General features: G+C 36.3%; 1 protein-coding gene across 28 annotated transcripts in view; it reads right to left on the bottom strand.

Annotated features, from left to right (window-relative positions):
• The window catches only part of LOC127419600 (calcium/calmodulin-dependent protein kinase type II subunit beta-like), a 114,791-nt gene extending 91,540 nt beyond the window's left edge, over positions 1-23,251 (bottom strand). For all 28 annotated transcript variants that reach the window (XM_051661334.1, XM_051661307.1, XM_051661344.1 and 25 more), the window contains exons 1-5: positions 22,977-23,251; positions 15,529-15,623; positions 4,731-4,790; positions 4,494-4,548; positions 3,511-3,576 (exon numbers count right to left, since the gene is read on the bottom strand). In XM_051661334.1, the coding sequence (XP_051517294.1) occupies positions 3,511-3,576; positions 4,494-4,548; positions 4,731-4,790; positions 15,529-15,623; positions 22,977-23,038 (338 nt within the window). In that variant the 5' untranslated portion in view covers positions 23,039-23,251. The remainder of the gene's footprint in view (positions 1-3,510; positions 3,577-4,493; positions 4,549-4,730; positions 4,791-15,528; positions 15,624-22,976) is intronic.
• Between the last annotated feature and the right edge of the window lie 1,897 nt (positions 23,252-25,148).

Below are 25,148 nucleotides of genomic sequence, written 5' to 3' on the forward strand. Positions count from 1 at the left end.
TCCAAATAATAATAATAATAAAAACAATGTAAACAGTGACGCACTTCCTGACTCCTCCTCCACGTGACGCGTGACCTTACCAATGAGCTTACGTCATCCCTCTCATGAGTGCGCATCACAGAGATGTATGGAAGTGAACATTTGTAGTTAAAAAGTATATAAGTATTGTTTTATTTCTCAAAATAATCAATCGTTTGCATTCAGAATAACTTTATTTGTCGAATGGAGTCGTGTGGATTATTTTGATGCACCTTAAATATGCATTTTGGACTGTCAAAAAGACATTCAAGTAAAGTTTTAGACATTCACTTGCATTGTTTAAAGGAGGAGGCCTGAAATGAAATCCTAAAAGTCTTAAATTCTGTTTTGATGAAGAAAGAAACTCAGATACATCTTGGATGGCCTGAGGGTGAGTAAATTATCAGCAAATTTTCATTTTTGGGTGAACTATTCCTTTAAGCAGTTTGGAAAATTCCAGAAAATGATGTCAAGCCTTTAGACAATTAGCCAATTAGTTTCTGATAGGAGGAGTACTGAATTGGAGGTGTACCTGTGGATGTATTTTAAGGCCTACCTTCAAACTCAGTGTCTCTTTGCTTGACATCATGGGAAAAACAAAAGAAATCAGCCAAGACCTCAGAAATAAAAATCTGGTTCATCCTTGGGAGCAATTTCCTAATGCCTGAAGGTACCACGTTCATCTGTACCATGGGACCACTCAGCCATCATACCGCTCAGGAAGGAGATGTCCTCTGGTCTGATGAAACAAAAATTGAACTGTTTGGTCATAATGACCATTGTTATGTTTGGAGGAAAAAAGGTGAGGCTTGCAAGCCCAAGATCACCATCCCAACTGTGAAGCATGGGGGTGGTAGCATCATGTTGTGGGGATGCTTCGCCGCAGGAGGGACTGGTGCACTTGACAAAATAGATGCCATCATGAGGAAGGAAAATTATGTGCATATATTGAAGCAACATCTAAAGACATCAGCCAGGAAGCTGAAGCTCGGTCACACATGGGTCTTCCAAATGGACAATGACCCCAAGCATACCTCCAAAGTTGTGGCAAAATGGCTTAAGGACAACAAAGTCAAGGTATTGGAGTGGCCATCACAAAGCCCTGACCTCAATCCAATAGAATATATGTGGGCAGAACTGAAAATGAGTGTGCGAGCTACAAACCTGACACAGTTACACCAGTTCTGTCTGGAGGAATGGGACAAAATTCCAGCAACTTATTGTAAGAAGCTTGTGGAAGGCTACTCAAAACTTTTGACCCAAGTTAATCAATTTAAAGGCAATGCTACCAAATACTAACAAAGTGTATGTAATAAAAAATAAAGTTATGATTTCCAAGACTTTTCCAAGCTGACCACGGAAATCCTGGGTGACAGTTCACGGATCGTCCTTTGCGGGGTTTGAACCTACAACCTTCCACCTGTGAGCCCAGATGTTTAATCACCAAGTTATACCACCCCACACTCAAACTCTTAGTATTACACACACCCAGAGAATGTATGCAGGGAAGTCTGTGTTAGCTGCTCTGAGGAATTGCATATACGGGTTGGACCACAGAGGTGATAATGCCAGGACTAACACCTTTAACTAGATCCTGTAAACCCTGGTAACAAGCACCCAACACACACACACACACACACACACACACACACACACACACACACACACACACACTGTGGAAAAGGTATATACAGGGGACAGACAAAAAATGACTGCAAGAGAACTGTGTCTGTGTGTTTGTCAAGTCATTTTTATTTGTATAGAGCTCTTCACAACACGAAACATCGTTTCAAAGCAGCTTTACAGAAAATTATGCTCTAAAAGAAAATAAAGCTGTAGTGTCTATAATGTCTTAAAGTCCTCATTTTTTATGTAATTGAATAATGTGATAGTAGATAATGCCTTAAATTATTTGTCTTTAGGCCACCAGTGAGCAAGCCAAAGGCGACTGTGGCAAGGAACACAAAACTCCATAAGATGTTAGTTAATGGAGAAAAATAACCTTGGGAGAAACCAGGCTCACTGGAGAAGCCAGTTCCTCTCTGGCTATATAGCATAAAAATAATGCCAATATTAGTTATCTATATGTAATACAAGTCATGCTTTTAATGGGTAAACTTAGATGTTGGTGGCCAGTGTTTAAAACTAAAGGATTTTGTATGATCTGTAAGATTAAAGACTAAAGTCTTTGAAGTCCATCCGGAATTAACTGCAAAAGTGCACATGGATGCATTGTGCTTTGTTTTTTGGTTTGAATGTGTACTGGTCTGGCTATACTTGTGAGGGCCATAAAACTATGTTTTATGAGGACATATCAAGTGGTCCTGAATAATTGAAATACTTATGTCAAGTCAAGACAATTTTAGTTGTATAGCGCTTTTCACAATACACATTGTTTTCAAAGGATCTTCAAGTAAAATAAAATAAAAAACATGCCTTAATGCTCTCAGTGAGCAAGCCAAAGGTGACTGTAGCAAGGAATAAATACTCCATAAAATGTTTATAAGTGTTGTTTTGCTTTTAATCTACTGATATCAAAAAGGTTTCGGGGGGGGGGGGGGGTTGCTTTAGGATTAGGGTATAAATATCATAGACATTTTGTCTATGAGATGCCCTTACTAATATAGTAAAAACAACATTTGTGTGTGTGTGTGTGTGTGTGTGTGTGTGTGTTTGAGCAGGTGTTTTTGTAAGAGAAAGAGTGTGTGTTACTATGATGTGTGATGAAAGGACAGAGATAGATCAGTGGAAAAACAAGAGAAGACAGATCTAGAAACAAAAGACACAACAGAAACACTCTAGAACTTTAAAAAGGCACTTTATACAGTTCAAATAAAGCACCCGAACTACACATAATAGCATACATTTTATTTCCTCAAACAATGCTAGTATCCAGTTCTGTATCCCTAGTGTGTGTTGGACAACGGGCAAAATATGTGTTGCACTATGGAAGATGCTATTCCGGGTCCCACTTTATATTACATATTTTAACTACAATGTACTAACATTAAAATACATACAATACAATGTATTTATTGTGTAACTACATACTGTTCTGCTAAATTCTCACAAAATTCACATTTGCTGCTAACGAGGTTGAGGTACGGGTGGGTTTAGGAGTAGGTGTTATGATATATGGTAGGGGTTGGGGTAGGGTTAAGTTTAGGGGTAAGGTTAACAGTGTAAATACAGATGTAATTAAAAGCAGGTACTTTAAATATTAATATAATGCAAAAACACGTATTTACATAAAAAGTACATTGTATCGGATGCTTCAATACATACAGTAGTAGTTAAAGACACCTAATATAAAGTTGGTCCCTATTCAGAATAGTATTTCTAATTGGAAAACAAACTAACACTGAACATGTAATGTGGTGGTGACGAGTGCAACAAACTAGGGCAAATGAAACAGGGAAAGAAAATGCAGAAGAGAGAACAGAGGCACAGAGAAAAGTGTAGTGGAAAAACTAAATCAAGAATATTCCTTACCTGGCATCTGCCTCACTGTAGTACTCTCTGGCTACAATGTCTTCAAACAGTTCACCTCCAGTCACCCTAAAAGGCAGGAAGTTCATCTTGGCTATTTTCTAATTCAAACAAAATTCCTGTTCTAAAGTGCACGCCTCTTCCATGCACTAAGATTCCATGGAGATGAGAATCCAATGTATGCATTTTGAGGAAATTGAAAACTGTGAAAACTGAGGGCATGGCTTTTAAGACTCTAAAAGACAGCCCTACAGTAGGGGGTCTGCTTTTGGGGAAGCAAAGGAATGTTTGAATGTTTTTGAGTGTCAATTTGCACTGAATAATTCATTTTTACAGCTGTCCATTTGATATCACTTTGTCTTCCTGATAATTCCAGTATTGAAGAATAGCTCTTCAGATCATTTACACAATAGATATGTTCTATTTTTTCTTACACTTATTGTCATCCTGTTTCAGTCTTTTCTCCACTTTTAAGAAATAGTTCATAAACCACATGTATGGACCCTATTCATTTTTCTAGGTGTGGAACGTGGAAGTAAAGTATAGCAGGGAAATAGGAGACTACAGCAAATATAAATTGTGTTCCAATTGGCTATTCCACTATTACGTTTTCACAACTTTCCATAAGAGGAAACAAAAATGATAAAGATGGATAAAGTCCATCACTACATAAGTCTGTGATAGGGGTCCCTGAAAGAGAAAGTTTCCTTGAAATGAAAAATCTTTCTACTTTTGGTTCCTCATACAAAACTATTGAATTCTGTTCACCATTTTAAATATAGTGCAGAAGTTATATGGACTAATTTTATATTGCTTATTCAACTTTTGTGAACTATCCCATTAACAGTACTGAAAACATAATGCTTTAAAAAGGCTTTAGAGGGACACAGCATATAAGAGAAATAGCTGTACTATTCTTCACATCGAGGCCAATTTGATGAAGGGAAACTGAGAAACATTCTGACAAGAAATACTTTAAAACTTACAAATCAAACAGTAGGTAGTGGAAGCCCTCCTCTGATATACTGTCATGAAGACGAACTAAAACAGAAAAGGAGAAATGAAACAAGGATTTATTGTGGTTGCAGGGACAATATCACAATTAACATCCACCTAGGCTGCGAGTTCGAAAACAATCTATTATCAACAATTCAAATAGAGTTCAAACACGTTCCATACATAAATATTTTGCTATTATTATTGTGGGGGATAAAAAAACTCACCAATATTGGGATGTTTCAGCAGACGACAGATTCGAGCTTCTCGTTCGAGCTTCTGATGATCTGAGGGTCATACACAGAAACAGCAACAAACAAACACTTCAATAAATGTAGGAAGCAAACATGTTAAAAATGAGAGACAGAGCAGGTGTGTATTGTAATATTGGTTGTTTAACTCGCACCAGTCACATTGGTCACAGCTTTGCTGTAGAGAATTACAGGCCATGTTTCCATTGGCAATGACCTTTGCACATACCAGATATGCTATTATTCTTTTTAATAGCATCAACACTGCTTCCTGTTTCAAGTGCAAAACACACAAAAACAGACAAAAACACAAGAGGCTTGTTTCAAAAAACCTCATAGGCTTGTTTCAGTTGCACTAAATTAACGTCCCAGATCTCATTCAGTCTCGAAAAAAGGGTCCGTGTGGCCCAGAATTGAGGGTGACTAGTCAGAAACTCAACCAATGCTAAAATGTGCATTTAGACTTATGATTCAGGATTAGATTACAGGTTCCAAAGTTGGAAAACATGCTATTGTCTAGGTTGGTTGAACCGGGACTATCTGTTTTCACAACCAATGGAAGACAGGGGGAGTGTTTCGGAAATCTGTCTGAAGTGAAAAACAGTGACTATTTTTAGTGATTATTTATTCCGTTTGTGACGCCAAAGGTGAAGACATAACACTTTAAGGCTATGTCCACATTACTCTGCATACATCTGAAAACTGTGTTTTTGTTTTCGAAACATTCTCTGTCCACACTACTGTTTTCATGCGTTTTCCAAAACGTCCACACTGAAACGTATGAAAACACTTAAATCCACTTACTGCGCATGCGAAAAATTGTCATTCCATATACAGTCTGAAACACAACTGTCCTCGTGTTTGTGTTCCGAACTGGACAGCAATTCAGAGGAAACTTCCCGTCGCCTTTAAATGAATGCAATGTGAAGGTTGTTCAAAGTAACATTTTTCTTTAACAACGCTTATCAAAGTGGGTAACAGGCACAACAACGCAGTTATAACATGGGCCGCCATCTTTATTGTTTTGGGTTGAATGGAACACATGACAACAAATATGTCATAGTTTTCAGATTTCTCCATTTACGCTGTCCACACTACAATGTGAAGACGCCATTTTCAAATGTATCCAATTGGGAGAGCGTTTTTGAAAAAGCTCAGTTTTCGCTGGACAAAAATGCCATCTCATTGTGGACGGAAGGCCAAAACCTAGTGAAAAGGATGCGTTTTCAAACGAAAATGTATTAGTGTGGATGTGGCCTAAACTAAAGCACCACTGCTAAAATTTCTGAATAAAATCTAGAAAAAAATAGTTGACCTCACTTATCGAGAAGTCATTTTTTTGACAACTACTCAATCATCGTGAGTCGTGACTCATTCCTATTTGCATTTTTTTTCTTTTCAAATCTCTACTAACAAAAGCTCTGGTCACAGAAGACTGATAATGATGATGATGACGACAACTCAGGAATCGAAGAGTAGGACAAATGCTCACTGCTTTAAAGCATCCACAGAAACTGCACTAAATCCCATCAAGTCCTTCTGTGTGTAAAGACATCTGGATCAGAGCGATACAACACATGTGTCTTTTACTAATGATTCATGCTTGTTTCTAAAAGGAGTCTGAGTGGGCATGTGATGTTTCATCAAACTGATAGCAGCATAAAATTCCTCAAGCCATTTAAGAAAAAACCCAAATGCAAGTGTGCAATTACAGATCTGCTTGCACTAATGACAGACACTGCTGAGGGCTACATTACCAATCTGAGGAGGACAGAAAAGAAGAAAAAAAAAAATATATCAACAAAACTGGAAATTAAGCTGTACTGTACACGTCTGTCAAGATCGTGCTGTTCTTTTCAGACCCATTAAAGGGATAGTTCACGTAAAAATTCTGTCATCATCATCACCCTCCAAACCTGTTTGACTTTCTCTTCTGTGGAAAACAAAAGGAGATGTTAGGCAGAATGTTAGCCTCAGTCTCCATTCATTTCAAATGCATCTTTTTTCCATACAAAGAAAGTTAATGGTGACGGAGGCTTTCAATCCCTAGTATTCTGTCTAAGATTTCCTTTAGTGTTCCACTAAAGAAAGAAAGTCATACGGGTTTGGAACAACATAAGAGTAGGTAAATGACAACAGCATATTACATTTTGTGTGAACAAACCACCAAAACTCAATTTAACATGAAATCAAAAATGACTATTTCTTAATACACGTTTCCAATCTTATCGTGAATGACTCATCAGTGCACATTATTCCTAATAAATAAAATGTTTGTCTTCACAAACTTTCATCAAAATGTAATAACTTGCTCTGCTTCTGAAACAACTTTCCTTTTTCAGCTGACATCACCAAGCCCTCTTATTTTTCATCCCCTCCCTCCCCTCCAAACTCCTGGCTCCATTCTGATATGTAACGCCCACTCTTCACAATCCAATTGATTTCCAATGGATAAAATCCCTACCTAAATCTCTACCTCTAAATCTTTTTCTCTTTGAATATCTTGTTTCACTCAGAAATATGAATAAACAGCGTAAAATATTGAAGTCACATCTGATTGTGGTCAGGAACAGATAGTCCTGCCCCCAACTCACACCACTGGTTGAGTCAATGTGATTGTGTCGGTATGGACGGGTCCCTCAAAACAAACAAAGGAATTTTTAAAGCGCCACAGAGACACAGTGTTTAGAGTTTTCAAGAAAATCAACCTACAAATGGCTTCCTTACAGTTGTCTCTGCATATTAAGCTGGGAAAGAGAAAGTTACATACTTCAGCTTCAACACCGACTAGTAGTCCACTAGTACATCAGACAATGCTGTAGTAGTTGTTGATTAAGAAAATTGGTGGTTTTACACATCCCTCCTACCTTTTACCTGGAAATTCTGCATTACAGAGTGAAACAAATGTTATGTCTGACACAACGGTTCTTTACTCAACAATTCTTTCTCGAAAAAAGAGGTTAACACAGCTAAATCCAGACAGTATATCAAATCACAATATATATAAAAAAAAAAAACTGACATACATATCAAATCAGCATCTAAATATCATTGTAATATCGAATCTGGAGGCTTGTGGCAATTTCCACCCCTAACTAATACCACACCATTTTTTCACCTTATAACAAAAAGCAACAAGCCGAATGCTGGACTGGAGTCCCATACCTGTTTTATGACTGCTGAAAGAGTTTAGAATGTTCTTTCCAATTCAACAGGCACCATTCAGCTATGTTATACTTCCCTGAGTATTACAAGGCTAGCTGCCAAAATGTCAGTTTTCACAAAACATCTGCAACACAGAGAAAACTATTGTTTTTGTGGTCAAATGTAATGCTGTATGTTGCAATGAAACTAAATAAAATATGATTTGACCTTATCCTCTGTTAAAAAAATCTGTTCCAAATAACACTCAATTAGTTTGTATTCAGACAGATTTTTTCCTACCAACATTTGATCAAACACTTCCACCTCTTTTCTATTGTTCAATATTTTATTGCCCCTATTCTCAGCCTTGGCATATTTTAAGATTTAATGGCTTGACGCTGCCTCGTCTTAACCTTACTTACCTCTATCTTACTAACAGAGATCAGGCTTTGTGATTGGCTCTTGGCAGGGTTTGGAATCCTGCCACCTTGTCCGTCACTGACATTGATGTGTGTTGACCTTAAGCTCAGCTGCTGGGCATTCTCTGAGTTAAATACATACTCCTGAAGCTGTCGCAACACTAGAAAGCCAACACCAACCACCGTCAAAGCAGCTATAGAGCTCCGATTCGAACTAATGAGTTCATTACAAAAGCACGCTAACTACCTCAATTTCTTCAAGACCACAATTGTCTACCTATAAAAGACTTTAAATAAAAACCTAAAAATTTCAAGAATAAACAATTCATTTCCTACCAAAGTGTCATCTTCAAAGTAGAGAACACTTGGGTGAAACACATTGCTAAGTCACATTTCACCTCAGAATTAAAAGAAAAAAAATAAGAAATTATAATTTGCATAAAGAAAATTAAGTCTGCTTTTAAAACCATTTGTTTGTATTGTGACATTATAGAGCTGTTCAGGTTGTAGTCCACAAACCCGTAAGTCTAATTCGCCGTGGGTTCCCTCTGGATTTTCCCATAGGTTTTTGAACTTATGAGTAAAATAAGGTCTGTGGTAAACATTACTTGATGATACGTGGACGTTTTGTTCTACAACATAAATTACACACAGTCATACCTCAAATGTGAATTTTGAAGCCATACTGTATTGCATACTTAAAAAAACAAAAACAAACGATGGCTTCATAATTCACGTTTGAGGTATGCAAGTGTGTAATTTATGTTGTAGAACAAAATGTCACATTTTGGCATAAAATTAGCCCATTTTCCTCAAAATGCTCATTACCATAATGCATCTGGATGTTCATTTTTTTATTACAGTAAGTAATTTCTATTATTCTAAATGGTTATTGTCACTGCATTCATATTACTCTAATACAAGTAGTCTTTCTCTTTTTTTTATTATTTTAAAACAGCATAAATTACAAGCAGTATAACAAAATACTCCTATGATGCATAAATACTTTTCATTTTAAATAATTGATATATTTTTATAATTTATTCAAATACATTTATAATGTAGTTATTTTTTCTTAGCACAGTAATGAGAATTTTTGTGGGGTGGGTTTCTTAATGGTTATGAAAATAATGGTCACAATGCAATAAATCATCATGGTCCTCAAAAATAAACTAATTTATTTTAAAATATTTAAAAATTAAGAAAAATACAATTTCTTATTTCTTCTCATTTTGAGGTAAGATATGTTCTTGACAGGATTCATGAGATTCACCTTCTTGCTAGTTCTAAAAATTGTAGAATTAGTTCAACAGATCACTGCAATGACATAAGAATGTAATGCTGCTTCTTGGTGTTTTTGTGCATGATGCAGTTTTGCCGGGGTCAGGACCATCTCTCAGGGTCAGATGAGAGTCCCGTGCTCCAGGCATTTAATGCTTGTTCTCTCTCTCTCTCTCTCACACACACACACACACACACACACACACACACACACACACACACACACACACACACACACACACACACACACACACACACACACACACACACACACACACACACACACACACACACACACACACACACACACACACACACACACACACACACACACACCACAGCTGCCAAGTGCCAAAGGCGCCTTCACTGTCAGTCTTCTCTTTATCTTTCTTTCTTTCTCTCGTACAGGCGTTCATGACGATTCCTTCTCTCTCTCTCCCACTCATTCCCTTTCTCTAGGCCTATATCTAGGTCACATTCCCTTTCTTACCACCCTCCTTGTAACCCCTTGATAGATCATATTGTCTCTTTCTCCTCAGAATAACTCTTAGCCAATAGACTTACTCCTAATCTAAGGCCACATCCACACTAATCCGTTTTCATTTGAAAACACATTGATTTCGCTATGTTTATGCCTCTTATCCATGCTGGAACAATGTTATCCTCCACCGAAAACGGAGCGTTTCGAAAACAGTTTTCAAACGAAAACAGATTAGTGCGGAAGGGCCTAAGTCTGTCAAATCAAACCCTAAATATTTTTCATCCTTTAAGTCCTTTTGTGACAATATGTCCTTTCTTTTCAACTACAGCAAGAAAAAAGCTCTATGATGGTGAATTTCAACAAATCTGTCAAGAACATGTCCAGGTCATGTTTCACCCAAAAATCAAAGGAAATAAATAATAAATGTTATTTATATAATATGTTTTTTTTTATTATTATTATTTTTTAGGACCATTAAGATTTTTCATTGTGACATTATTTTCATGACAATTAAGCCCATTTTTAGTTATATGAAAAATATTATTATATAACTATTTTTTATATAAATTTGAAGCATGAGTGTGCGCGAGAGAACATTAGTTAGTTTACAGAGGTTAAACGACATTATACATAGTAGATTAATATGACAATGTTGAATATTATGTATAATAATGCTATGGGGAAAAATAATCCTAATGTCAAATGTCATGTCTGATTTTATTTCATCAGTACATTATTACGGATAAACATTCAATTCCATTGAATATGTTTTGTTGAAAAGAATATTTAGATGTAATCAGAGACAGTATTATTTTAAAAAAATACAATTTTAATTTAAAATATTTTAAATGTATGTAATAAGTGACAGTGTGTATGCAGCATTTGTATCTAACATAATTCCGTATTTTCATTACGGAATGATATGCTAATATTTCCATTTGGTGTCACAATTGTCTGGGCTGATTTTAATCCCAGTACATCTCTGATGGAACATTTAGCACTTTTAAGAACAGTACTTTTAGCAACATTTTAAAAGAAAGGAACTGTTTTGCATATGTCTTTAATGTATTAGTAATAAAAAACACTTTCAATCTTAACTTTTCTTGATTCAGGTTTAGTTGAAAGAATTGTGAACTGAACCGTGAGATGAGTGAATCGTTACACCACTAATATATTAAATACATTTATATACCATCTATATACCCACATCACACATCAAAAATGACACTGACACCAGCACACATTACCTATGTGTCTGTCCACACAAGCAAAGACATGTATTCAGATGGCTGTTGAGCCTATTTTAAAATGGTTTTCAGAGCATGTGGAAACAAATCCATGTCAAGTGCTTGTTCTCCACATTATACATTCTCACCACAATGATCACACAGCCAATGGGGGACATGAGGGTGACACTTTGGCAAAGCAACTGCTGGGTTCAAGTTTCAGGAGGGAGGACAGAAGAGCATAAAAACATTCACACCCTTCAACAGTGGGATAGCGGAAAAAAAGGGAATTCTCTGTCTGTCGTTTTTGCGGTATAGTAAAAAAAAATATATATTTTAATTTCAAAGTACTTTATTGGCATAATTTTTTTTTACAATACTGCCAAAGTATCAATGCAAAAAGAAAAAAAAAGAAAGAAAATATAGTCTCAGCTAGGGATGTCGCGATTATCCGGTTTCACTATGAACCGCGACAAAAAACGCATTAAGAATCTAAGGTTAAAAAACGTGACATGTTTTATTTACATGTGCCAAAAATATTATACATATACACAGTATATAATATATTTAAAGGTGCAGTATGTAAGATTCAGAAACCCTTGTTATTAATGACACCTGTGGCCGTTAAGTGAACCTGTTGCTCGTGCACACACTCCATAGGGACGCGAGCGAGCATCGACTAAAACAATGACGTAACGTACAAAGAGACAATGTGATTCACTGGCATCATGCTGACAGATGAGGTAGCATAATTAAAATTACACAGCTATGATTGTTTTACTACAAACTTTGAGAGTGTATATTATATTTGACTCTCCAGTGCTGGAACAGAGCTAGAACAAAGTGTGGTTATAGGTCTGACTATGCGAGACTATAGTTTGAAGTAATCACTTTTCTTTGCATGATACATTGACTGAATTTATACGATAGCCTATGTTGGTGTTAGCTAGCTAGCCAGCTTTATCAATAGCTGTTAACTAAATTTGGTGGATGATGACTGTAGCTGTTTATAAAATAGAATGTACATTATAAATATGTTGACACAATTCAGTATTGATGTGATTCCATCACAACTGTCATTTTGATATGTCAATGCGCTATTGTTTTATAATAAAAGAATGTATATATTTTCTGTATAACAAAGTTACGTTACACTAATGAATGGGTCTTTTTGCATTATCTTGAACATTGTCTAGCATTCATTTCATGTGTTATTGTAGTTTACCTTGCTGAATAATTACAGATTAACATTGTTTATGACAGTTACTGTGCAGGCAAGATCAAGTTAGCTAAAATTACACAGATCAATCCTTATGGCACTATATTTCACAATCTTTGCATTTATGTAAGCTTACCTGTCCAATAAGAATGGCAATTCAGGGTCGGTTTTGATCCCCAAAACCGAACGAAGGTCCCTCCAGGAATCAAATGCCCTGCCGATGTTCATTCTAGTTTTCGCTCGACCACGATCACGTTCCTGCTTAGCCAGACGGGATTCAGTAGATAAATGTTTTTTTTTTTTTTTTTTGGCTTTCTCTGAGTTTGTGTAGGAGTCGGTGTTGTGCTGGGAGCTGGCCGTTTGCTGTATTCCATCTCTAAGATAACATTACCTAGTGTTACAGTTTGTTGTCGCTGTTGAATAGCGGAAGAGAAGCTATTACTGTCTGAGGCAAGGCTCTCGGGAGCATGCATAAACGTCACATCCTTTGGATGTTCCCGGCAAAAGCGACCCGCTCCCTTAGCATGAAAAACAGTCTACAGGCTTTAATAGGCAACCTAGGAAGTCTGGGAAGGGCTCATTTTTTAAGTTGCGTTACAAGCCGTTCACACATTGGCAAAAAAAGGGTGATATTACATGAAAATTGTTACATATTGCACATTTAAAGTTTTTACGTTTTTCGTTGTAAGCCTAAATGTGAAAATCTTCTTGTGCCTAAGGGGTTAGTGGAGCTGATACTTTGGTTACTGACAGTGTCAGTGTGGTGCTTGGCCAGGTATCGCGGACTAAACAGGAACTTTTATTCCATGTGAAACTGGGGCTACACCCAAACTCCAAAATAATGAAAGAAAGCTAGTTAGTCTGCCAATAGTTTTTTTTTTTTTAATTGGTAGCCTATATTAAATGTTCTTAGTCTTTCTTTCCTGTGATGGGCAGGGCCAGACAAAGACTACAAGAGTCCAAATTTAAATTCCAGATGCACTTTATCCATGGAACTTTGCATAACTTAACTTTAACTTTAAAGGCACTTTAACTTTGATAATACACCGGGGACTCTTATTTTGAAATGTTTGCGTTTCACTGCTTCCAGCTGTTCATTCAAACAAATAAGGGATATAAAATGTGCACTCCTACAATAATCTACAACTTATTATAATATAAACAATTAAAAGTAAACATTGTCATATTTCATCAACACTACATCATCATCATCATCAACAGTTGATCTTTAGAGATAGCTTGTCATAAATTTCAGATATTGCTTAATGATTTTGAACTGTTCTGCAACAGCTGAAAACACTCACAAGCTCCTGCGTGCTTGGAGAAAATACAGTGCCGCGTTTTCACTTTGAAGGACGCAGCGCATGCATTTATTTAATTAAATCGTATTCTTCTGAAGTTTGATAATCACATTAGTGTCACGATTCCTGTCTTTCTGCCCCCAAATTTAAGACCTCTTTATATAAAAATTAAGACTTTTGCTGTATCATTTAAGATATTTAATATTAAATATTATTTTAAGATTAAAAATAATTTTAGACATTTTAAGACTTTTTAAGAACCCATGGAAACCCTCAATAAAAGCCTTCAATGCCTGTGTCTGATGCGCTTTTTGTTCAGATGTGTGCAGCAGGAGCGTGTCTCATGGAACACGTGCATGAAAAGAGTTGCAGTATCACTCTTCTCTGTTTCAGTAGTCCGAATGTTTGCAAGAATAGTGTCATCTATAAGAATGCTGCAAATGACCTAAGACCATCTCGGGAGGTGCTCGAAGTTTAGTTTGCTTTATTTCCATGGAGCAGTTTGTGCTTAACATGCATTGTGAATGCAACTCTGCAGGTTCGCTCAAATACATCTTTGTATCAAAGAATGAAGACAAATGTGATTAAATCATAAAATAATAAAAGGCCACGTTCACCTTGAACCTAAAATTTAGTTCTATTTTATTGTCTTTAGGCAGCATTAACTGTACACATTACGAACACAAATTTGATAAGAACAAACATTTGTCAGCATTATTTTGGGAACACAAGGGAATTTATTAGGCTTACACCTAATATGAAACTGTAATATTTTGAACTTTCTATAGGTAAAGGTTTATTTTTTTAAATATTATTATTATAATTATTATCTTATTATCATTTATAATTGTCAAATTAATTTTAAGTTCTTAATTTTTAGGCTATTAGTAATTTCCCACCTGTTGATGTAGACGAATACTTGCGTGATGGCAAATGGGACCATTGGAGACAGTGAATGTTTGGATTTGGTAAGGTGGTTATATAAGACTGTTTTATCACTTAGTCATTTTAATCGCTTTTTCTTTTAGTTTAAAGTGCAATTTGAATTTAGAAATATCTTTTATTTACGTTTTTTGTGTTTCAATAAATGAATTAAATGTTTGAAGCAAAATCAATAAAGCAAACATATTCAACAACCCTCGGCAGGGGGGTAGACAATATAATCGTATATAGCAATACAAGGCAATTATCGATAAAATATTTTTTACATATCATCCAGCCCTAGTGCCCTGATCTTACTATCTGATACCATCAACATGGTATCGCCACAGTACTTATTTAAAAGGATCATTATAATGTTACACACTGCATGTAAGCTGAAAAATTGTTCTGAAAATTAAAAAACATCCATTATATTGTTTGTGGAGGTGCACAATATATCGCCAGCCAATATATTATTGGCCGATAACTGGGAAAAATCTAAATTTTATTCTTGCACCGATAGTGTATATAACGAGGCAATACATGCCGATATCGAGTTCAATAACAAGTGAAGAGTTTTTAATTAATTTTAATTAATAAGATCCAGTTTGAAGGGTTAAAACACAAAAAGTCAAATTATCGGTTATCGGTATCGGCCACAATGAGCTGTGAATGATCAGTTATCGTATCTGCCCAGAAATTCCATATCAGTGCATCCCTAATTGTTTGGAAAAGGTGCATTCAATTAAGACTCAAGTTTCTGTTGTTTTTAATGGACTCACCTCTTGCGGACAGTTTTTTGGTGTTGATGATTTTGGCAGCGTATTCTTGGCCCGTGCTCAGCTTCACACAGCGTCGCACCACAGAAAACGCTCCCCTGGGAAAACAGACAAACGAATTGAGATATAAATATATATAATTTATAACATCCTGACAGCACAATGTCTACGCAGCCATAAAGGCACTATGTGTTGACAGTGAGGTTTTTGTTCTATGAAAATTAAAAGGAAAAACATTGGAACCTGTCAGTTTGTTTGGTGTTTGTTTTTATCTTTTTTGAAGGTAATAAAACGTGGCAAGGAGAGTAAGATAACGACCCTGCATGTTAAACACAGCAGATTATTTATTCATCTCAAACCACCCAAGATCATGCTGTCGAACTCTTCTGCTTGAGTGGCTGTTCCAACTGTGGAGGGTGATGTCATTAAACCAAGGCTAATTCTGGCGGCCTATATTAATAAAATATACTTGACTGGGTTTGTGTTATATGACTAAAATATACTGGAGTAGGTCTGTCTTGTTAATAGGCTCCAACAAGGCAATTTCTGCAGAGTCAGCAAATTGTATGGTGAGAAATAGGAATCTATCAGGTGAGAAAGGCTTGAACCAACACAACACAATATACACACACTTAGACCAAAAACAACATGTCTGCAAAATCTGCAACATTTGCACAATAAAACTAACACAGATATGTGAAGCTGAATTCTGTATGTCATCAAACTTATTATACAATTTATTATGACAAGGTTTATCTTACATGGGTATATAATATATAATATAATGCTTAAATCCAAATTGGCAGTTTCACGCTAATTTTGTGAAACTCATCTATGCTGCTCTTCTAGAAAGCAGACTAAACCCTAAAAAAAAAATTGGGGAGGAGCTGAGTGTGCCAGATTTCTGAGAAAACAATTGAATAAAGGAGTCCCTGCAAATACTGAAGTCATGTGACCTTGTATTAAAACTCTGGCATTAATTCACAATCTTTATCTTTAAGTAACATGGCAGCATGTTGCAAGAAGTCCACTGACCTTGAGGCAAATGTTCCTATCTTTTACATGTCATTTTCATGAAGATACAATACGTCCTTTTTTATGTCCGAATCTATTCAGTTAATCAAAAATAAATGAAAAATGCAATTCACACAAAACAAATACTTGAATACATCTATGTATTCTACAAACAATTGAAGTCAGAAGTTTACATACACCTTAGCCAAAAACATTTAAACTCAGTTTTTCACAATTCCTGACATTTAATCGTAGAAAACATTCCCTGTCTTAGGTCAGTTAGGATCACTACTTTATTTTAAGAATATGAAATGTCAGAATAATAGTAAAGAGTATGATTTTTCAACTTTCATTTCTTTTACCACATTCCCAGTGGATCAGAAGTTTCATACTCTTTGTTAGTATTTGGTGGCATTGCCTTTAAATTGTTTAACTTGGGTCAAACGTTTTGGGTAGCCTTCCACAAGCTTCTCACAATAATTTGCTGGAATTTTGGCCCATTCCTCCAGACAGAACTGGTGTAACTGAGTCAGGTTTGTAAGCCTCCTTGCTCACACATGCTTTTTCAGTTCTGCCCACAAATTTTCTATCGGACTGAGGTCAGGGCTTTGTGATGGCCACTTCAATACCTTGACTTTGTTGTCCTTAAGCCATTTTGCCACAACTTTGGAGGTATGCTTGGGGTCATTGTCCATTTGGAAGACCCATTTGTGAACAAGCTTTAACTTCCTGGCTGGTGTCTTGAGATGTTGCTTCAATATATCCACATAATTCCTCATGATGTGAAGTGCACCAGTCCCTCCTGCAGCAAAGCACCCCCACAACATGATGCTGCCACCCCCATGCTTCACGGTTGGAATGTTGTTCTTCGGCTTGCAAGCCTTACCCTTTTTCCTCCAAACATAACAATGGTCATTATGGACAAACAGTTACATTTTTGTTTCATTAGACCAGAGAACATTTCTCCAAAGAGTAAGATCTTTGTCCCCATGTGCACTTGCAAACTGTAGTCTGGCTTTTTTATGGTTGTTTTGGAGCAATGGCTTCTTCCTTGCTGAGCAGCCTAAGGTTATGTCGATATAGGACTTGTTTTACTGTGGATATAGATACTTGTCCACCTGTTTCCTCCAGCATCTTCACAAGGTCCTTTGCTGTTGTTCTGGGATTGATTTGCACATGCCATGTTGAGACAGAATGCGTCTCCTTCCTTAGCTGTATGATGGCTGCGTGGTCCCCTTGCGTTTATACGAGGTATCTTCAGGTGTTTGGAAATTGCTCCCAAGGATGAACCAGACTTGTGGAGGTCCACAATTTTTTGTGATTTCTTTTGGTTTTCCCATGATGTCAAGCAAAGAGGCACTGAGTTTGAAGGTAGGCCTTAAAATACATCCACAGGTACACATCCAATTCAGTACACCTCCTAATAGAAGCTAATTGGCTAATTGTCTAAAGGCTTGACATCATTTTTTATCCACTCATCTACTTTGTGCATGACATGAGTAATTTTTCAAACAATTGTTTACTGACAGAATGTTTCACTTTTAATTGACTATATCACTATTCCAGTGGGTCAGAAGTTTACATAAACTAAGTTGACTGTGCCTTTCAGCAGCTTCTTAAAAAAGCTTTTTTAATAAGACTTTAAAACAAGTATAGGCTAACAAATTATTCTCTCTATTGAGATAGATAGTCCTATAAAAAAATGAAGCTTTGTGTCAAACTGAAGACAAACTGATAACCCATAGATGCAATTAAACTTAATGTGACATTTTTGTTTATCGATTCACTGTAATGATTTCATATAATTGTTATTATTCCTTATTTTATTTCTATTTTATTTTTGCATTATATTTAATACATTATATTGTGGTATCTTAATATTGTATAAAGAATTATTATATTTACAAATTCCTTCCCTGCCTTTTCATTTAGTTGGATGGATGTATTAATAGTTAATTTTTCACTTGTTGCTGCTTGAACATTAATGAGGAGAACACGCGCTCTCTTGTGAGGGCAAGAAATGAAAGGAAAGTGGAGAAAGAGCGCATGTTTCTCAACTCTACAATTTAATCGGGAGATTATTATTTTAAATTATTTTAAAATTATTAAAAAGATGTGAATAACACCACATCTTTTAAGTCGCGTTATTACTGAGATGACTATGCCCGGCGGAGACTGAGAAGCTGCCGCCATGAACGATAAGGACCGTTTCACAGCTCACGCCATTTTCCCTTTGCCTTGTCGCGTGTGAAACTGCATATTAACAAACACACACAAATTTTTCAGATTCGCCATAACTATCCCACTGCATCATTCTTAACTTCTGAATCAAGTTTGTTGTCTTACAACACTATGCCAGTATTCCCCCCACTCCGTGATGTCATGTCAGTGCTGATGATGTCTTAAAAGAGCCGCGCGTCTTTTGCGACTTCAGCGATCGGTTTATGCGTTTGGCCAAAATACCGATCACCGATTGAGTCATAGGACGTGAAAATCGGCCGATACTGATCGGTGGCCAATCGATCGGAGCATCCCTACTTTTCATTTCACTTAGTTGGCCTCTGTTTAACAGTCTGGCATAATAGCATTGGGATACCACAAGAGGGTGATACCATATTTACTTAAGCTGGTCACAATCAGGAAAGGTATCAAAGACACACACACACATACACACACAGGATGAGCTGAAGTGGTGCAGCAGATGGCAGTCCAAAGTTACAAAGTTTTTTTTTACTTCTTAAAGAATACACAAAGTGAAGTTGATGAGTTTGCAGGTTAGTGTACGAAACTGGTGTAACTGCACAACCTGAACGATTAGAAATGGCAATGTTTATTATGCAATTTCTCTGTATGCAGCTTTGATAGGTCTTTCACTCAAGCTGTCAAACTACAAAACGACATACTTGTAACTGAAAATACACTGTGTAGGCTATATGAAAGATACACATATATATATATATATATATATATATATATATATATATATATATAATATATCAGTGATGGCTAGAGTGAGATTCTTTGTCCTTTGATAATGATTTGGGTTGAATTTATTAGAAAACTACGCAGGTTGCGCTCCGTGGCACTGCAGAATTTCTATGCTGAGCGTTGGCATTGTGTGCATACCTTTGAAGAAAATTATTATTACTAATTACTGTAAAGCTCCATGTCGTCTGCCAGACACATCTGGTGTGAGATCCCTTTAATTTATCCTGCTGCTCATACTTTACCAAAGTTGTGTTGTGAATTTATATCATTTATATCGATAAAAAGTTTCCCAATGTGTGAAAAAAGCATCGATCCCAAGCCACCAACAGGTCAACATCTGGCACAACCAAAGTTACGAGTCTGAACAATGGGAAACCTATTTGCAAACAACCATTATTTTTTGCAATTAAAGCTTCAGTGTGTAATTGCTGTGCCATTAGCGAAACCAAAAAATAAACTGATTTTAGAACCGGTACCAATCATGCCAGAGGTTGTCTCTAAGCAGTCTTTAATGGACCACAATCACCATTAAAGTGCTCTTCAAATGAGGCCTGTTATTGTCAGCCCCGTTAAAGCCTTCAGTGCCCATTAAAGAGATTTATAAGAGCTGCATGTTTGTGTGTGCTGGTAACACCAAGACTCAGCTCCTTTATAACCACCTCTCTCTGCATTACTGGGATGACTGGAGCTACTGAGTAAGGAACAGATACACAAACACACAGGTCAAATACAATGAGGTCACATGCAACTCTTGGGAGCCTCAAACAATACATATCGACATCGACAATAAAAAAAATTGTCATTTGATCTCATTTGACGTAACATGAGATCATATGAAACTCTAATGATTGCACAATGCACACAAGAGCAGCACTGCAGCTCTTGCCTGACAGAGGAGAGGAAGGAAACACAGCTCACAGTCCAGAAGCACTCTAAAGTTTCCAAACAGCTTCAGGTGATGTAGATTGCAAAGTATGAGGGAATTATACAAAAATACAAAATAAGTAAATACAGAAGCACTCTCATTGTGGAATAAGCAGAGCCGGAGCTGCCGCTCAGCTTAAGCAAAACTTGCGTGTCGAGTGTCTCTAAAGGAAACACCCCGGCGTTACATCTTTAAAACAGTTACATTTAATGCATTATAGCTTTATTAAAGTTCAAATAATAAGAAAGCAGGTCATGTAAATAACTAAAAACTCCAAAACTGGCATTTCTCTGTGCGGTCAGCGCCTCTTCTAGGAGCTGCGCGAAGTATCCCGATCTAAGGGGGAGAGATTGAAACTGCACCCGGCTGATGCACACTCAATCGCGGGGACGCTCATCCCTCGAGCACGCACGCTTAATGCAGCTAGATTATAACGTGATGGCTCACGACTTATTGAATCATATTTATGTGTCACTGTGCATTTCTTATAGTGAAGAAAACTGGCAATACGCAGCTTCATTAATAAGAGAGAGTTTGTTTTTTTGTGAGTTAAAGATGGATTGAAGTGAAAAGAAAGGTGAGAGAGGGTAGTCTTCGCCCCATTATACACTGAAACAAAATATGTTTTTGATTTGTTTTGGTTTTGACTTGTTTTCCAATATAAATATCTAAAAATCCTTTAAAACATGTACATTTTCTTTAGCAGCTATACTGCAGAAGAAACATTTTTTATCTGAGAATGCTGAATCTAAATAAAATTGAATCTAAAAATAAAAATACAATATTTTAAAATATCTAAAAACCCTTTTAAAAAAAGATGCACTGAGCAGCATATAAGATGTTTAGACATGCTTTTAGAGAACAGATCTTGAATAAAAGTACATTTTACATTTTGTCTTTATTGCACTCACAGAAGTATAACCAAGTGAAAAAATACACTTATATACAAAATACACTTATATTTAAGATACATTCTCTTAAAGCCTGAAGTCTAAATATCTTATATGTTGCTTCTCGGGTAAAATATAGCTTGTTTTAAGGATTTTTAGACAATTTTAAATGGAAAACAAGAAACTAACAATTGAAAACAATAGGATTTTTTGCAGTGAATCTTTTACTGAATTAGGCTTAATAGAAAGTATTTTTTTCCCCCTTTAATTCAGTGAATGTCATTTAGAGGTATTTTTAAAAGATAATTTTGTCCTCTTTATTGTTAGCAAGCATGTTTAATACAACCTTTAATGTCGGGGCACAAGCTGAATAATTGGTTAAGAGCTAATGATTAATCGTTGCAATAATCGACCAAATAGTCGAATAATCGTTTTAATAATCGTTAGTTTAGTCAATTATCAAAATAATCGTTAGTTGCAGCCCTATTTACAAATAATCTATAATTCAGTACAATGTGCGATTCCACATTAACTTCTCCAGCAGGTCTTCTACTAAACCTCAGTCCTGAGGGGTGATCATCATCAGCAACAAACACTTCAGTCCAGCTGTCCTTTAACACATGTGAAAGCATACCTACTTAGGAGTTTTGCCATCCCAATCCTTGCTCTTCATTTCCTCTTTCTCGCTTTCACACCATTCAGCCATTGTTCCTGTAACACCTGATTGAGGTAATTTCCATATCCTCTAATTTCAATCACAGAGCTGAAACTGACTGTGAAATGCAAAGCTGTGTGTGAACTGCTTGACTTCATAAACTCTTTGCATTGTTTTATTGTACAGTATAAACAATAATCTACAAGTTTATAATCTCAGGCAAAAACTAGGTAATATTAAGACCAGGGCCCATATATGTTTTCCATTGAACAATTAATAAAGATTTACACCCCAATCTTAAATATTTGGTTACATCATTGATTAAGTAAAGAGATGGTTTAAATAAATAAATAAATAAATAAATAAAAACAGACATCTATGCACAGACCACATAAAGATGTATTGATGTAGTCTGATCTACCTTGAGTTTGATTCAAGCAACTAATATTCTACACAAAAAAACACGCGTCTCTTGGTAAACCAGCAACAAGGACTTAATTTTTGACTGCGTACATCTTCTATGCAGTACTAATCTAAGAATATGAAACAGTCTATAGCCTGTATACACCATATATCTGCCCATAAACTGATTAATATGAGCATTATTACGTTAATCACGTGGAAATGTCAAACGCAAACGGACGCAAATGTGCACTGAATTTGCATTAAAAAAGCAAAATAAATATCAGAATGAGCATAGGGGCATTGTACTGGATAATGTTTGTTGTATCTGCGGTTAGTGAGCTTTTGTATTATTATTATTTCATTTTAGAGGGGTTTTAGTGGTGGTCATCGGCTCTTGGCAGGGCTCGCGTGTCTATCTCCTCCCTCTATGACAGCACGTTTATCGGGGCAACACCGCCTGTGCAATCACCACCAGCACCACAGCGTTTGCTGTCACTTTGCCCCCCCAATCACCCTGCACTTATCACATAGGACAGTCCCTCACATGCACAACCGTTAACCCTGCTATACTTACTTGCCCAGCTCCTCATACAGCTGATATTCGTCAGTGAAGCGCGTGCATGTAGTTGTGGCCATGTCTTCCCGTCTCGGACCCGCTTTAAAAATTCAAAATCTTCCTCGTTTCGGCAAACTACAGAGCTGCGGTAAACGTCCGGGATTTCTGCCTCGATCTTAAGTTCGAAAAAAGCACGATACGCCTTGAAATGACAGGTTAATGGTGTGTAGGGTAACGGGTTTGGTGACGGCGGGCGTCCTCTTCCCCCGCGCGCTCTGCTCCAATCGCCTGTGAGAGCGCGCTGACAGATGACTCGCGCTCGCCACCTGTCGGCTGTTTGATGTCCTCGAGCGCGTGGGCTGCGCTGCTGGTTTACTGTTATTGTAACTCCAAATAGGGACAAACCATGAGGGGGGCTATTTGTATTTCGACGAGCTCTTACGTAATCGTGATAGATTTACATTTACATTTATTCATTTGGCAGACGCTTTTATCCAAAGCGACTTACAAAAGAGGAATAAATACATCATAAGCGATTCATTTTAAGGAGACAGTGGTACGAAAAGTAATGCATTACAAAGTTTCACTAGCATCAGAACAGTAGTATCCAAGACAGAGTAGAGTGCAACAAGAATATATATATATATATATATATATATATATATATATATATATATATATATATATATATATATATATATATAAACAAATTATTATTGTTTTTTTGTAAAAGATGTGTTTTTAAGCCGTTTTTTGAAGACAGAGAGTGAGGCTGCTTAACGGATGGAGTTGGGAAGATTCCAACAACGTGGTACAGTGAAACCGAAAGTCCGGGAAAGTGTTTTGGTGCCTCTTTGTGTTGGTACAACAAGGCGCCGTTCATTAGCCGACTGCAGGTTTCTGGTGGGAACGTAGAAATGGTTTTAGGGATGCTGGAGCAGACCCAGTGACTGTTCTGTATGCCAGCATCAGACTCTTGAATTTGTGCATCAACTGGCAGCCAGTGGAGAGAGGTAAGGAGTGGTGTAACGTGCTCTCTTTGGTTCATTAAAGACCAGATGCATTCTGGATCATTTGCAGGGGTCTAATTGCGCATGCAGGGAGGCCTTTAATTAGCGCATTACAGTAGTCCAGTCTAGTTATGAAAAGTGACTGAACAAGAAGTTGTGTGGCATGTTCAGAGAGGAAGGGTCTTATTTTCCTGATATTGTAGTGTAAATCTACATGATCGATGATATCTACATGATCGATGATAGATGATGATAGATTCGTGTAAAGCAAGAAAAATACATAAACGACCAAAAAAAAAGAAAGAAACAGACACAAGTACAAAAATTACTATAGATATACTAACACACAAACATAAAAGTAGCTTTTTTCCCCCAAATATAAATATATAATCTACTATAGTCCAAGGCTATGTATATTTCTCAGGTATGTACATTTTTGAGAGTCAATTTCTGTATAGACCCATAACTTAAAGTCTTGGCTATGTATACTGTATTATGAAGCACAATATGCTTTATGAAACAGCTAAATCAAATATATATATATATATATATATATATATATATATATATATATATATATATATATAAATCAAACAATTGTTATAGCCAAAATATATTGTAATTAATTATTTGCCTACAATTACAACATTTGTGACATGTGAAAAAAATATGTCAGCATGGATTTTATCTGACCTGACATTTAATTTAAAAAAAAAAAAAAATAAAAAAAAAAATAAAAACTTTTCCATAGAACATAATTTATCCTTGCAGTTAAAATACAACAATTTTCATTACATGTTTGAATCATATCATTATTATTTAATTGATGTGCATAAATAGGATTATTCTTTCATGCTGGATATGTTTTCTTTTGTGTTCACAAGGTTAAATGTAGAGCATATGGTGTTTTGTTTTCACAGGGTATAATTTTGAATGGGTGTCTGACATCCTTTGTGTTGGCTTTCTCTTAAAGTTGTACTGCCAAAAATTCACTGTCCTTTTACATGCGCATGCAATAAACATAGTCATTATTTTGTGCTATCAAGTATCCTTCTATTATATATATATATATAAACTCTGCTAATGGTTCCATCATGTTTACCTATAATACTGCTCATTTTGATCTAAGTGTGTTTTTGGACATTAGATAATGAACATGGATGCCCACTCTGATATTCCA

Source organism: Myxocyprinus asiaticus, chromosome 3 (genome assembly GCF_019703515.2).
Source record: "Myxocyprinus asiaticus isolate MX2 ecotype Aquarium Trade chromosome 3, UBuf_Myxa_2, whole genome shotgun sequence".
NCBI classification, from domain to species: Eukaryota; Metazoa; Chordata; class Actinopteri; order Cypriniformes; family Catostomidae; genus Myxocyprinus; species Myxocyprinus asiaticus.